This window comes from Mangifera indica, chromosome 9 (genome assembly GCF_011075055.1).
Source record: "Mangifera indica cultivar Alphonso chromosome 9, CATAS_Mindica_2.1, whole genome shotgun sequence".
In the NCBI taxonomy this organism is placed as follows: Eukaryota; Viridiplantae; Streptophyta; class Magnoliopsida; order Sapindales; family Anacardiaceae; genus Mangifera; species Mangifera indica.
Window position 1 is genome coordinate 17,547,490 of NC_058145.1, and position 14,579 is coordinate 17,562,068.

Below are 14,579 nucleotides of genomic sequence, written 5' to 3' on the forward strand. Positions count from 1 at the left end.
TTATTCAAGTTGCTTCACATCCATTGAAAGTATTCCACATCAAATGATTTCCATGTTCTTGTCCTCTTGTTTTAAAATTATCTACAAAGAGAGTATTCAAATATAAGTTATCAAGGACTTTGATCAATATAAACTCATTTTCTTCTTCTCCCTTATGAGATGCGTTTTAAGGGTAACATCTCGAGACCAACGAAGAATTTGAGTGGTGCGCTGCGCTATCCTCGGATTGAGGCGACATCCACAGTTGCCATTAAAAAAAGAATATCTTTTGCTATGAAGAATCAGTTACGCAATCAAAAACAAAATCATTAAATTACAAATTTCAATATTTTGTGCTCATAGGAATTGCTGCTTTAGCGAGCAAGATTTTCTATTTCCACAGAAAACTACTTTTCTATGGTTGCTAAACACGCCATAAAATATAAATGAAGAACTGTGATAACAACAACACGAAAGAGAACAGATTAAATGATCTAATTTATGGAAGAGAAAATTATATTAAGGGCGTTTGGTTCCAGTTTTTTAAAATTATCTTGGTAATCTATTTTTTATTTCCTTATTTAGTTTATCAATAATAAAATATTACAGTACTTTTACTGTAGTTAATTTTATTATAATTATATTATTATTTATTAATTTTTTGAGACCAAAATAAATTTATTTTTAATTAATATGATAAATAATATAAAAAATATTTAAAAATAATTATATTTAAGGGCATTTAAGTAAAATAATTTATTAGTAATTTTTTATTACCTTTAATCAAACACAATAATTATTTATACCTATCAAATTTTATCAAACATAGTAATCATTTATACCCAGTAATCTTCTAAGTAATTTATCTTCAAAATAATTTTTTTATTTTTGTAACAAAATATTACCCAAATCAAATATCCCCTAAGAGATTAGTATACAAATAGAGAAACTCACAAGACGTAGCTGGCGGAGGAGGATGCGACGACTGACGGGGAGTTTGCCAAAGTATAAGTACAAACGACATTTCTAACCTTTTGACCCACAAATAGCTTGCAGGGGAGAGATCCGAGCCCCCCGTCATCATCAGCCCCATAATAACCCAACAAGTTGATAATAGGGAACAAATTCAACTTTTAACAATATCCACAAGATCAAAAGTACGAGTAGCTTTGATATGAGTCAAGTCAAGCTAAACACTGAATCAAACCCAACTCAATTTGAAAACATACAATATCATCATAAAGTTATTGATGTGAACAACAGTAGTATAATAAACCCAAAACAATAACATCAAAGAAACAAACCAGCTAAAATCTCGACAACTAGCTTTGTTTCGGATCAATCACTCAAGTAAAGTGAAAACCAATTATTAATTCTATATAGAATCTACTTAAAATCAGTGAAGTGAAAAGCTTTAATTTCCCATGTGCCAATGCCTTGCGTTTCTCAAACACCAAGTTCTATGTATAAAATTAATGCAATCACATTGAACCTGGAACCAAACTTTTCAGTTCCTGAAAAGGCCATCTGGCATCTGGGTTTAATGCTGTTCTTAGCTTTGACACTGCTCAATATAATATAAGTTATCAGGTGCAGCTGATCCAAATTATTCTGTCCTACAATTTTTTATTGGTCTCTTACTTTATAGACTATGGTAGCTAATTTTTAAACAAATATTGAATTTAGATATTGTCATAAAAAAGAAAGAAGATGAGTTCTTTTCTTTTCTCAGTCAAAAGTGGTGTGAAATGAAACGTTTCATGCATGATTTATATCAGAGAATTAAGTGAGGAAAGTTTTCTGTTTTCGACTCCCAAAATGTTTTAGACAAGAATAAGTGACATCAGTAGTAAATAATTAAAAATTTTGAAACTGGTTTTAGTTATATTCACATTATTATGACAATAGGATTAGTTTGACTTTCATTTAGTTTAACTTTGAATTAGTCTAGTTTGATGACTGACGCAGGTTTTAACTTTAACATGGATTGAATTTATCTCCTATTTCTGATCGATCTGAGCGGTGTGATCTAGGTTTTAATAACCTACTCTTCCATTCAAATTATTATTATATATTTTATACCTGCATGCATGTGCAATGTTGTCTTGTTCCATCTGTAGATGTTTTTTTGACTTTGTCAAGGTCAATGAGTTTGCCTCCGTTTGTACTCGTCTAGCAAAACTATATTTGCTTTCATTTTGTGTGATTTAATAAGGTTTGGATTCAAGATTAATTTATTTGGGTTGAAATTCATATTTAATTCAAATGAGTTACACTTAGTGCAAAATAATTTAGTTTGTCGAGTTTAACTTTAACTTAAGATTGATGCTAACAACAAAGTTTATTTTGTCGATGATTTTCTTTAATGATTATTCTTCTTTGATGATTTTTTTCCTTTTTTAATGTTGTTATTTACATTTTTCGATATTATTGTTTAAAACTTAACTCAATTCGAATCAACCTCTTATCCCACTCTTCTCTTTTTTTTTTTTTTTTTTCAACTTAATGTATTAATTAAGAAAGCACATCAGTTTTTAGTGACAAAGTAGAAGCATTTGAGAAGCACTTTCAAAGTGATTACTTTTACTTTATGTCCATTCAATTAGGATTGCAAATCCTCAACTCTAGTAATTGAAGCTTAGTCATTCAACAATGACCTTTCAAAAGCACTTTTGCAATATAAAAAACCTAGCCAGCTTATTCAACATCCCATTTAGAGGAGTTCATCCACTCAACACAAGCATTGCAATTCTCTTTTGCTTATTAGATAAATTATTTTATGGTATTAATGGTGCACATAATGCATGTATTATATATTCTTGGCCACAAGGCTGCCCATTATGTTCTTCAAAATTCCCATTTCTCAGCTCATGAAGTCTAAGGTAAGGGCTCTTTGCACTATGGTTGGATTCGAATTGAATGGGATCAATTCAACCTCAAACTTATTTGAGTTAGTTAGAGAATCATCAATAAAATAAATAGTATTACTAAAAAGATAAATAGTATTACCGATAAGATAAATTATGTTATTTAAAAAGGATTTGAATTGAGTTAAAATTTTAATTCAAACTCAAACTTATTTAAATTGGTTAGAGATGTTATCGATGAAATTAATTGTGTCACTAATAAGATGAACAAAGTCATCAAAAGGGGATTCTAGTTGAGGTAAAGCTCTAACTCCAATTGAGATGAAGTCAAACTAAGTTGAGTCAATTCAAGTGCAACCCTACTTTTTGCCCACTTAGAGCATTTGAAGGACATTCTTCTCTGTATTCTGGCTATCATACAAAGTGACCACTCATGAAGGGAAAAAAAACTGTCAAACGATTCCTCCAAGAACAGTACTCTGAGATGACACAGCGTGAGCTAAAGTTTCCACCAGATACAATGAAAAGTAAGCCCCACCCCATTGATCATTCCCATCAACCAAACTTTGAATCACTAGAGACAAGGCCCCAGTCCTAACATATAACACGTACGTAACCCTTAAAACAACCCCTAAAAATATAAAAAATTTCAAAATCCCCTCAACTCCAAAAGGGTAAAAAATGACTACCCTTGTAACATTATCAGGGGATTTGTTCACTTGGCCTTTTCAAAGTGTCCAATCGAAAATCATCGCATTTTAACACTATCGATGATATCCATCTTAGTGGAGGCCTATAACAGGTCTTGACTCTTATTTCAAAAGGATATTTGATGACTTTTCCTTTATCCTCATCAATCTCGTTTCACCCAGATGAAATCCCTTTTACATCTTGACTTGGACCTTAAATCACGCTTTGCCGCCTAGGCCCTATCTAACTTTATACATCGAACACATTGGAGAGCTTTATATTCGGAAGTCCAAATATAAAAAGCATGCTATATGTGACAAAAATGCACAACTTTATATATAGAAACTCATGTATAATACTGTTTAAATGCAGGCTTAGCTTTATAATTGAAATAGAATTCAATAAAGTTCACAAATGCAGCTGGATTCAGCTGGAGTGGGAGTGGGCTCTGATTTTATGGTCATTTCAAAGCCGAATTTAATGGGGTTTTATGTTTATGTCTATGGCTTGTGTGCTATGTCTGTCTCTCTTGTTTTTGGACCATTTCTATTGCACGTATCTCCATGTGGTGCCTTAATTTACTACTGGGGTTAGATTTTATCTAATCAAGTTTAAGTTAAAGAAATTTTAGTTTAAACTCAATTTAGCTTGAATTTTCTCATTTTACCAGTGTTGTCTTATTGATGAGATGAGCTTATTCTTCTTTTTCTATTAGTTAAGTTTAAATTGACAATTCATCAATGTCAAAATTAATCTTGAATTCACTATTTTAGATTTGAGAAAATCTCAAATTGAATTTTGTTTACTCTTAATCAAATCATAATTGATTATGATTCAAGTTATATCATTTCTATTCAAAAATGGCAAGGCACAATACATTACAAATGTTGCGTCAATGCTCGTAAAAATACAAACATTGACAAGTCGTACCGACTCATCAAACCTCAAGGGCCATAACACAATCATGACACACAGATCATGTCTTTGTGAGCTATTTTGTAACTTAATTTATAATATTTATATTTTTGTAAAATTTAAAAATTTTTAATTTCTATATATAGTATCATATCAATCTATAAACCTTCTCGTGAGATATTTGATATAACTTGCTATGTTTACAAACCATGCCAAGGCTAAGTCATGCCCACAAAAAGTGGCCTACACTGATCCACTTGTTCACACGGGCCCACTCCCAGCTCTAGCCTGGATCAAATCAAACTCTAATTTAAATTATTGATTGAATAAAATATGGAAGATGCCAAGGTGAAAGTGTAAGAAAGCAAGCAAGGCTTATTTCTTTACCGAGGGTAAAATGGGAGAATAAAAATACAGGAAACGGGATCACGTCAAACTAGTTAGAAAAGTCAGTTAAATAGATTGACCGACAGATGACGTGGCACCTCCTCAACAAACTGCGATCAAACTTATGACTCGACGCAGCGAAATTTCGACCATGTTACCAAAATTCAAGGAGACACAGACAAAACCTTCAAGTAGATTTATTTATTTATTTAAATTAATAATTAAATTTCTATTTTTGAAAACAAATAAATTAATAATCAAGTCTGGCAATAAATTCTTATGTACCTCTCTCTTTTTCAAATTCTTATAGAAAAAGGAAGAAGAAGAAGATCAAATAACAGTCCTCTCTGTAGGTTCGTAGGATTTTGACCCGGATCCGACCTCGCCATACGGCGTCGTCGTTGGACCCGGAAGCCGAATCCGAACACAAACCCAGTTTTGTCTTTTCTCTCTCTCGGCTGGGTGTCGTGAGAGAGGGAGAGTGACAGAGAGAAAATTCTACGTAATTTGTTTTTAAAATCGTTTCCTTTCATGTTCATCTTTCTGGGATTTCTTGAAATTCCTGTAGACGCATGCATTGTAAATTTATTTTATTTCTTTTAAATTTTTGTAACTTTTAATGTGGACCCGTTTTGAAGCTTTCTCATTTGTAGCTTTTTATATATAAAAATGTGAAAACAGAAGCTTCGTGTTGATGAACAGAGAGTGGCTGGCTTCTCTTCCTTACTCTTTCCTCTTTTTGACTTCAATTTTGTAACTTTTAGGAGACACGGTTAAAAACTTTTCTGGGTATAAAATAATGAGGGGGGAAAAATAGGTATTATTTGTGATAATGATGTTGTAGGTGAAGATTATTGTAAGTTTGAACCCTTATTTATTTGCTTCTGTATTGATTGTTGCTTGCTTGCAACTGCATATTAGGCTCCTTATTATCATTGATTGGTTGATCTGGACTATATTTTGAGGTGTGTTGTGTACATGACACTTAAAGGATGATGACGCGAAAATGATTTTTGATACCATTTTGAGAAATGAAAACATGGAGTGTGTTTTCATATTTTTTGCTACAGAGCTCTAATGGGGAATATGATTTTGTCTGCAGGATTTTGTAGTGAAATAGTCAGATGGGCGCTTGTGCTTCAACACCAGTGCACGGCATTAAGGTAAGGAGGCGGCGGAGGTACCGGGTCTCCAAATGGCACCGGAAAGTTTCAAACGCTGTTTTTGATGGCACCAAGAAAAAAGGTCGTGATTCAGGACCTTGTGTAGCAGATTTTGCTGTTAGTCAATATGTGCATAAGGATTTCGAAAATGGTTTAACTGCCACTGGCAAAAGATCTGAGCTTCCCAATACAACAATCCATCTAAGGCAGTTGCAATGGTGCCTCAGTAGAGAACTTGATGCAAACGGTATGTAATTTGCAAAGAATGAGTAGCTTACTTTTCCATTGATAATTTGAAGCTTGATTTTAATTTTTTTTTGCATATCGCAATTGATGGTACTGACTTGTAGCTTCTTCAGTAAGCATAAATTCAACCATATAGCTTAATGAAATCTGATTATAATGTTGGTGGTGACAGTAATTTGCCAAGAGGATGCTTGGTTCGACTCAGTTAGTATTCTGGAGTCTGACTCAGACGATGAGTACATTAGTGTGTATGGAGGTAATGAATGTTTCCAAATATATTCATATCGTAAAGATAATATCAGCTTTTCCCCCTTTTCATGAACTTGTTGGAATATTGTTTTGTTAGCACCAAAAAGGCCAACTACTTAACAAATCTGAGTTTTCTCTGGTGTTTTCTGTTTTCATTTTTGCAATAGATGGTTTTCCAATTGTGGGCAATACAATTGGGACCATCTCAGGTGGCCAAATGGTTCAGTATGAAAGTTCTGCATGCATTATGGACGACAAGGGTCAATATGAAGAGTTCCATGAGAGTTATGTAGAAATGGATACAGGCAAAGCAGAAAAATGTTTGAGCAAAGATGAATCAAGCAAGTTTACATGTATTAGTGCCCAAGGTTACGACCTTTCACGCTTGGGGAAGACGGACGAGATTTTCAGCAAGAGGAAGAAAGTGTTAGATCAGTCTTACGGAAGCTTTAAAGGTCTAATAGATAATAGACGTGACTCTGAAGGGAACAACATGAAATCAAGCTTGGCTCGGATGGTTCCTTCTGTAAGTTTCAATGACAAGAATTTTAGTTCAACGGTTTCAGGTCCACAGCCTCAAAGAAAGAAATCAGCAGTTTTCAGGCTTTCATTTAAGAGGAGATCATGTGATGGAGAAGAGACTACTGAATTATGTTAGTATTCAAAATTTTGAAAATGCATGTCATTTCAACTCTTCTGAATTTAGGACCCTTGAAAATATTTGGGTATTCTTGGTATGAATCTTCTTTGGTATACATGCAGGTGCTTCAAAAAGATTCGTGTATCGACCCAAAGCTGGATTCATAATTCCACGTTGCACAGATGAGAAGCCAACTCCAGGGTGTTGGTCCGAAATCCCACCATCGACTTTTAAACTCCGTGGCGAGTCATATTTCAAGTATGCAATTGACTTAGTTTTGATGGATTTCAAGGCATATGCAAAAAATAAATTTCTATTTTCTGTTTCTTGATTATGGTAGGGTTATAATTGCCTAATCTACATTGCAGAGATAAGCGAAAGTCTCCAGCCCCAGATCACAGTCCGTACATACCAATAGGTGTTGACCTATTTGTCTGCCCAAGAAAGGTTAACCACATTGCCCAGCATCTTGAGCTTCCAAATGTGAAAGCAGATGGGAAAGTCCCTCCACTTTTGATAGTAAATATTCAGGTACTTATTTGATATGGTTATTCATTAATTGCTTCCTTTTTCCTTTTTTGCATTTCATTTGGCTGATGGTGCTTATCTTATCATAACTCTATTTCTCTCGGCAGTTGCCTACATATCCCGCTGCAATGTTCCTTGGAGATAGCGATGGTGAAGGGATAAGCCTTGTTCTATATTTCAAACTTTCTGAGAATTTTGAGAAAGATATCTCCCTCCAGTATCAAGAGAGCATCAAGGTAACCTCATTTCAAATCAGGACTCAACAAGGTCTTGTCATTTCTTTATATATTGTCTTTGCCAGAAAGAATATGCATAAAGGCATATTTATACACTGCTTTTTGCATGAATACAGTAGCCGAACTCTATTATCCCAAACTTTCGAGAGAATACGATATAGCATTTTACCCCGAATTACCAGATTAGATGTGTGTTTTTCATATATGGACTCATTGTCGAGACAGTTTACAATTTCCGAATAGCAGATGTTTGCATTGAGCATGGAATAGAATCTTCTGCTCCTTGCTTACGGATTTTTTATTTGCTGCAGAAATTGGTGGAGGATGAAATGGAAAGAGTTAAAGGGTTTCCAAAAGACTCCTTTGTTCCTTTCAGAGAAAGATTAAAGATTTTGGCCGGATTGGTTAATCCGGAGGATCTCAACTTGAGCTCCACAGAAAGGAAACTCGTCAATGCTTATAATGAAAAACCGGTCCTTTCTCGCCCTCAGCACAATTTTTACAAGGTAGAAACATTAACTTCTTGTTCTCTAATGCTTCCAAATGCTTAGCCTGTGAGAAAGAGTTGCATATCAAATTTCTTGTTCTTCTGTAGGGTCCAAATTACTTCGAGATTGATCTTGACATTCATCGCTTCAGCTACATTTCAAGAAAGGGACTTGATTCATTTCGAGATCGTTTGAAATCCGGAGTACTTGACATGGGTTTAACCATCCAGGTAACAGATCAGTCTGCGCTGCATTTTCTGTCAATAAGCTTGAGAGTTTCATCGGGATTAATTTTTGACTAACCCTCATTGTTATTAAGCAGGCACAGAAGCCAGAGGAGCTGCCGGAGCAAGTCCTGTGCTGTTTGAGACTTAACAAGGTTGAGTTTGTAGATCATGGCCAAATTCCCACTTTAATGACCATTGATGAAGATTGATAAAATGCAGAGAAGAGAATCCCACCAATTCCATGCAATTTAAAGCTTTTGTACATGAGAAAGGGGAAGATTCACCACTTTGTTCCAAATAATTAACCTAAAGTAACTTGAGATGTTCTTTAATTCTTCAGCTAAAGCAGTAAAATGTATGCTTTTATAGCTTTGTATTTATCCAGTGGCTACGAACCAAACCAAAACGAGCTCGAACACCCTTGACATGAGTTTGACCCAAATGAAAAATGAAGCGGCTCGAGTTTGGTTCAAATTTGTCAAGTTAAAGTTTGGGATAATTCGAGTTTAACTCAGTCCCTAAGTTTTAAATTTAAAGTTTGATCCGAATTTATGGTTCGAGTGTATGATTTATTAACAAAACAATGTCATTTTATTTAATGATGACTAAAATAATATTGTTTTGACAATTATTTGATATGCCTCTGACTGAATTGCAAGCCAAGCTTAGCTGAGTCAGCTTTCAAGATTGAACTAATCTGGTTTGAGTTCTATGTCGTGGGGATTAAGTCGACCTACAATTTTTTTTAATTACCTTTAGGGTATAGTTCTTTTCATATTAGTGAAGATTGAAATTCAACAAAATATTGTTGGTTATGGATATCATGAATATACATGATTACTGATGTTGATGTTGAAAATTGCAGCAATGAAAAAGGCCACAAAATATGCACCAGTTTAAGTGGTAATGATGATGAATATCATAAGATTTAAGTAATTTTGAATGAATTACTAACAAAACAACAACGTGCCTATAGAATTGCCCATTCTAGCTATAAATAATGTCCGTTCTACTCCTCGTTCTTCTGCCCATTCGACGTTATGCCATGGAGTATAGATTTTGCTTGGAAAGTCCAATCTTCCATCGGGAACGCCCATTCTGGACTTCATATTTAGATTCAGCAAGTTCCCACAAAATGTTAGCAATCAACTTACAAATGGCTGTAACTTCTATTTTTATTTTTTCTGGAAAAGGAACAAACATACGGTTCTATTTCTTTTAGCTCCAATATTCGCAACAGCCAATGCCAGCAGAAATGAACAAGGGCTAAAGAAAACCAGGCAAGTCAAATTACATTACCAAGAACATCTCTGCCTTCAAATTTGAGAGGTCCTATGCAACAATAGTACTTACGGATTCGATTTTAAAGTTGGTCTAGGCAGCATGACTCATACATTGGTGCAATGCTTCTTCCATATCATTCCTTGCAATGCTTCTTCATGTTGCACCATGTGATTTTGATGGAAGCAGCCACTGAACTGGTCTCGTGACAACTTGAACGGATTTTGAAAGAGAACTTTACACTATGATTTGCTCTTCTTTTAACCGCAGAAGCACTGGTCTTTGGTCATGGTTTCCGAACTCCACGTCTTTGAGTAACGGATGCTTCTGAGTCACTGCCTTCGGCCGTTTTAGTTGTGGTGCATTGTTGGCTGCATTCTGACTGCTATTTCTTGAAGCTGGGACATCGTGATTGTGTTTTCCCTCATATGTAGTTATGACAGCTTTGGGGTCGGTTGGAGCTCTCTCGACATGTTTACGGACATTGCAGGCTGCACTGGTGCATTTGTAATAGCTCCTGTAGATAGATTTTAATGCATCAGAAAAGATCCTTAAATAAATGGATCAAATTGCTCGTGAAAGTACCAAAAGCTTCAGTGCTCAAACTCAAAATGGAAAAATAGAAATAAATGAACATGCAAAGCAAGATAAACAACTACATTGGGTAAGCCCGTCAAATTGAAAATGGTAAGTTAAAAGCAAGCTCTCCAAATTCCTTACTGATCCATATTCCAAGAGTGTATTCAGCAAAAAGTTGCCTAGAATCCACTAGCATTAATTTATTTTTGTACCAAAATACAAATGATAGATATGTAGGCAAAAATACCACCTTGGATAAGGATTCCCTTTGACCACTTTCTGCCCGTACTTGCGCCACCTGTATCCATCATCTAAAAGATCAACTTCGCTTCTTGTTTGCACAATGATCTTTGGTTCTGTGACTGTCTTATGTGACACCATTACCTCTGGCTCGCCAGCAATGTTCCTGGTCCCCAAGGCACAGAAAACTCAAAATTTGGAAGAATGAAGGAAAACCCGGTATCATTCATTAAGAAACCAGTTTAAAACTGACCTTCTCTTAGGATTTGGCTCATCATCATCCCCTTCCTTTCTATTATCTGCATCACCTAGTTCCTCGCTGTCACTTGACTCTGGAATCTGTATGGGAGCTGCATGACTAGATTCCTGGTTATTTCCTGGAACCGAATGAGAAGGTGCTATTTGACCTTGCAAAACAACTTCAGGCTTAGCCTGAGAATTTATCTTTTCATTTACATCACAGCCATCTTTTGCACGTCTATTCAGTTGAGGCTTTTCATGGTTGTGCTCATTTTTGTAGATGATCTGAGTTATTGCACCCTCAGAAGAACGCTCTACTTTCTTTTTAACCGGGCAATTCAAGTGCGTGCATTTATAGTAGCTTCTAGGGAATTCACTGCCCTTAATCGGCTTCTGCCCATATTTACGCCAGTTGTAGCCATCATCTGCAGGTTTATCCACAGCAAGAGAAGGATTCAGGTGCTTTCCATCAGACTGAGAGACCTCTGATGTATCCATCACAGAACTTTGAGGGTCTGAGTTAGCAGGTTGCATCGGCTTTTGTGAAGCTTCATCTAGAGTTAACAATGGATGATGTGCCAATGACTCTGCAGAAGCAGATACTTGTGCAGGTTGATATTCAGCTTGCAAGTGCATATTTGATTGGGCTAGTACAGCTTGAGCCGTAACCTGTGCCAACGCCTGCTGATGGGACATTCCAAAGGGACTCTGCATGGATTTTAAGGTGCATATGTGAAAGTATGATACAAACACAATATATTGATGTCTACTGGTGTCAACACTAGAAAGAAAATATAGCCCAATAGCATCGTTTTCCGCACCATCGCAGTAGCACAATCCAAGTTTAGGTAAGCAGGGAAACAAGATCTACACAATTTTTTAATTTTTTTCCTTGTGCAGAACATCTTTCCCACCTGTCCCTAAGAACAAACACAAACTAAACTGCATTTCCACTCCTCCCTCAAAGTTGGCATGAAGGAGATCGATCCCTAAAGTTCTTTCTCCGTTGCAAAATCTACCTATCCTCTCAGGGACAATAAAAACTACACAGTTCTCAACAGAAATTTCAAGGTTTCCAAATGGTAAAGCAAGTTTAATGACAAGCAGCATTTAGTCTCATATAATATTATTTTACATATCTCACCAAATTCACCAGAACCAAAATCTTCAATGTTTCATGCTAAATAGTAAGTTTTCATGGAGATTCACCATGAAAATACATCCTGCATGAGATTTTGTATGCAGAAACATACCAATACGAATTTTTTTTTTAAACGTCCAGGAAATACACAGCTGAAGGACTTAAAACACTTAGACAAACTGGCATAAGGAGGGTTGACTTCCTTCCAATTCAAAAACAACCTAACCGTCGAATTATAATACCCAAATCCAAAAAGAAAAAAAACCACACACACATTTCCCAATCTCATTTCACCCTAGAGAAAAAGATACACAAACTGTCTCATAAATCTCCACTTCAATTCTAATAGAAGTAACCAAAGCAAGCATCATTTTATCACAGCGACAACCAATCCTCAAACCCCAATCAGAAACACACTAAATGGAAAAAACAAACTTAACCATAAAAATCAACACTAAACCTTATTCTCAATTACAAAATTCACAAGCACCCAACTCATAAATATCTTAACTTCAAGCTCAACCTGATAACACATTCAAAACAAGCGTAATTTCATCACAACTACAACAATACTCAAACACACCAAAAGGCAGAAACAAACTTAACATTTTAAAGCCAACACAAAACTACTTCTCAATTTCACAATTTACAATCACCCAAATCATAAAAATCTCAACTTTCATGCTCAACCCCATGAAGTAATCAAAACAAGCATCATTAAAACACACACCAAATAGCAAAAACAAACTTAACCCATTAAAACAAACACAAAACTCATGGAAATTACCTGAGGTGGAAAGAACCCAGGTGAATTAAGCAACCCAGAAGGGCTTAACCCAGGAGGAACACTAAAAAAAGGAGAATTAGTAGCCACTACCAAACTCCTCGGCCTACTATCTTTAAAACTAAAACTACCCCTTTCATCCCCATGCTTAACATCTTCATTTCTACCATTATCAACCAGAAGGCTCGGTGTTGGAGTTGGAGTTTGTCTAGCCAATGGTGAAGCCATGGCCCCTGCAAGAAGTTGAGAGAAAGATTGGTAATTTAAGTCCTCAGAGAAGAAACTTGAGACCAAAGTCATGGGTCCAGGGCTGAACCCGGTAACTCCATACAAGCTCTCCATAGACGGCCGAGGTGGAAGTGTGATTGTAGGCTTCTTCTTCCTCGATTCTTCTTCTTTCCCAGTTGCCATTTGTGGACAAAAATCCGAACTTGAAGGTTGGACTTGAAGACTCCTTGTTTGTGAAAGTAGTTTGAAGAAGTTAAAGGGAAGTTTGGGATCAGATTTGGGTTTGGATTAGTTTTTAGTTTTTATCTGTGTGGGTTGTCGAAGATAGTTTCATTAAGTTCATGCTCATCTTGAAAAACTCTCTCAGTGGAAAGCAAAAGTCCATGGGGCAATAACTGAAAGTGACTTGCTTAATTTTTGTTCTTATCTATTATTTATTACAATAACTAATAAATAAATATAAAGAATAATTAATTTCATATAATTACATTTAAATTGAGTTGAAACTGAATCCGAAAATAGGTGTTCTATTTGAATTAAGTTGATTGGTAATATTATTAAAAAAATTATTAAAAAATAAATAATATTATTAAAAAGTTCGACAAAAGTAATATATGATGAAAGCTTGCTTTTAAGACATTTTTCCTCCTCCTAATAAAGTCATCTATCAGCATCTCATGATGTTTAGGGTGAATATATTTCAGTTCTTTGATGGGATTGAAGTCTTGTCTTAATAGACTTTAAATTTTAATTTCAAGGGGAAACAAACAAATTTATTTAGACTGAAAAAAAAAAAAAAAACAGTAATACTTAGTTCCCCAATTACTTGTGAAAGTATTATTTTGTATATAAATTAGTATTTATTATTAATATTTATTAAAATTAATAAATAATATTAAATATATTCAAAACTAATTAATCAAACTGATTTAATATTATTTTGAATCTAAACAAAATTTTTGTTTAATGAAACTCATAAATCAAAATTTAATCAATTTAAAAATTAATTGATTTTAAACTAAATAAAAAATATCAATTAACTTAATCAAATTTTTAAATAATCGATTTTGATCAGAGCTTCAAATATTCACCCTCTTTATTGTTTCTTAATTCTATTTTTCGAAAATTAGTTCAACACTTTTATTATTTTTTCAAATTAATTTGATTCAATTAATTGGTTTTCAAAATAAATAAATCGTAAATCCAATCAAAATATCGAGTTTTTATATTATTGAAATGATAGCTAAATCAAATTTTCATGAAACCTAATTTTTTTGTTCAGTTTTTTATTTGAATATCAGTTCAATTCGTTCAACAGAATCTTTTGAACAGCTCTGCATAGGATTTTGACAGGCTATGACCAAGAATGCAAGTTGGGAGCAAGATGAACAAAGACACTTAAATTAAGTTTGTGGGCAGATTCAGAGAATTAAATGGTGAAATGGACTGTGGCAGAGTGTTTCAATTCTGT

The 14,579-nt window shown here is 34.6% G+C and overlaps 2 protein-coding genes across 2 annotated transcripts; one reads left to right on the forward strand and one right to left on the reverse strand.

Annotated features, from left to right (window-relative positions):
- The first annotated feature begins 5,130 nt into the window (after positions 1–5,130).
- On the forward strand, positions 5,131–8,995 carry LOC123224949. Its single transcript, XM_044648743.1, has 10 exons — positions 5,131–5,340; positions 5,941–6,248; positions 6,420–6,503; positions 6,664–7,149; positions 7,259–7,394; positions 7,505–7,667; positions 7,772–7,900; positions 8,212–8,406; positions 8,496–8,618; positions 8,711–8,995. The coding sequence occupies exons 2-10, from the start codon at positions 5,963–5,965 to the stop codon at positions 8,822–8,824; spliced, it is 1,716 nt and encodes a 571-aa protein (XP_044504678.1). The 5' UTR covers positions 5,131–5,340; positions 5,941–5,962; the 3' UTR covers positions 8,825–8,995.
- A 777-nt stretch (positions 8,996–9,772) lies between these two features.
- On the reverse strand, positions 9,773–13,486 carry LOC123226400 (probable WRKY transcription factor 3). The gene is made up of 4 exons (XM_044650913.1): positions 12,884–13,486; positions 10,969–11,663; positions 10,726–10,881; positions 9,773–10,413 (listed from the first exon to the last, which is right to left on the reverse strand). The coding sequence occupies exons 1-4, from the start codon at positions 13,289–13,291 to the stop codon at positions 10,134–10,136; spliced, it is 1,539 nt and encodes a 512-aa protein (XP_044506848.1). The 5' UTR covers positions 13,292–13,486; the 3' UTR covers positions 9,773–10,133.
- Between the last annotated feature and the right edge of the window lie 1,093 nt (positions 13,487–14,579).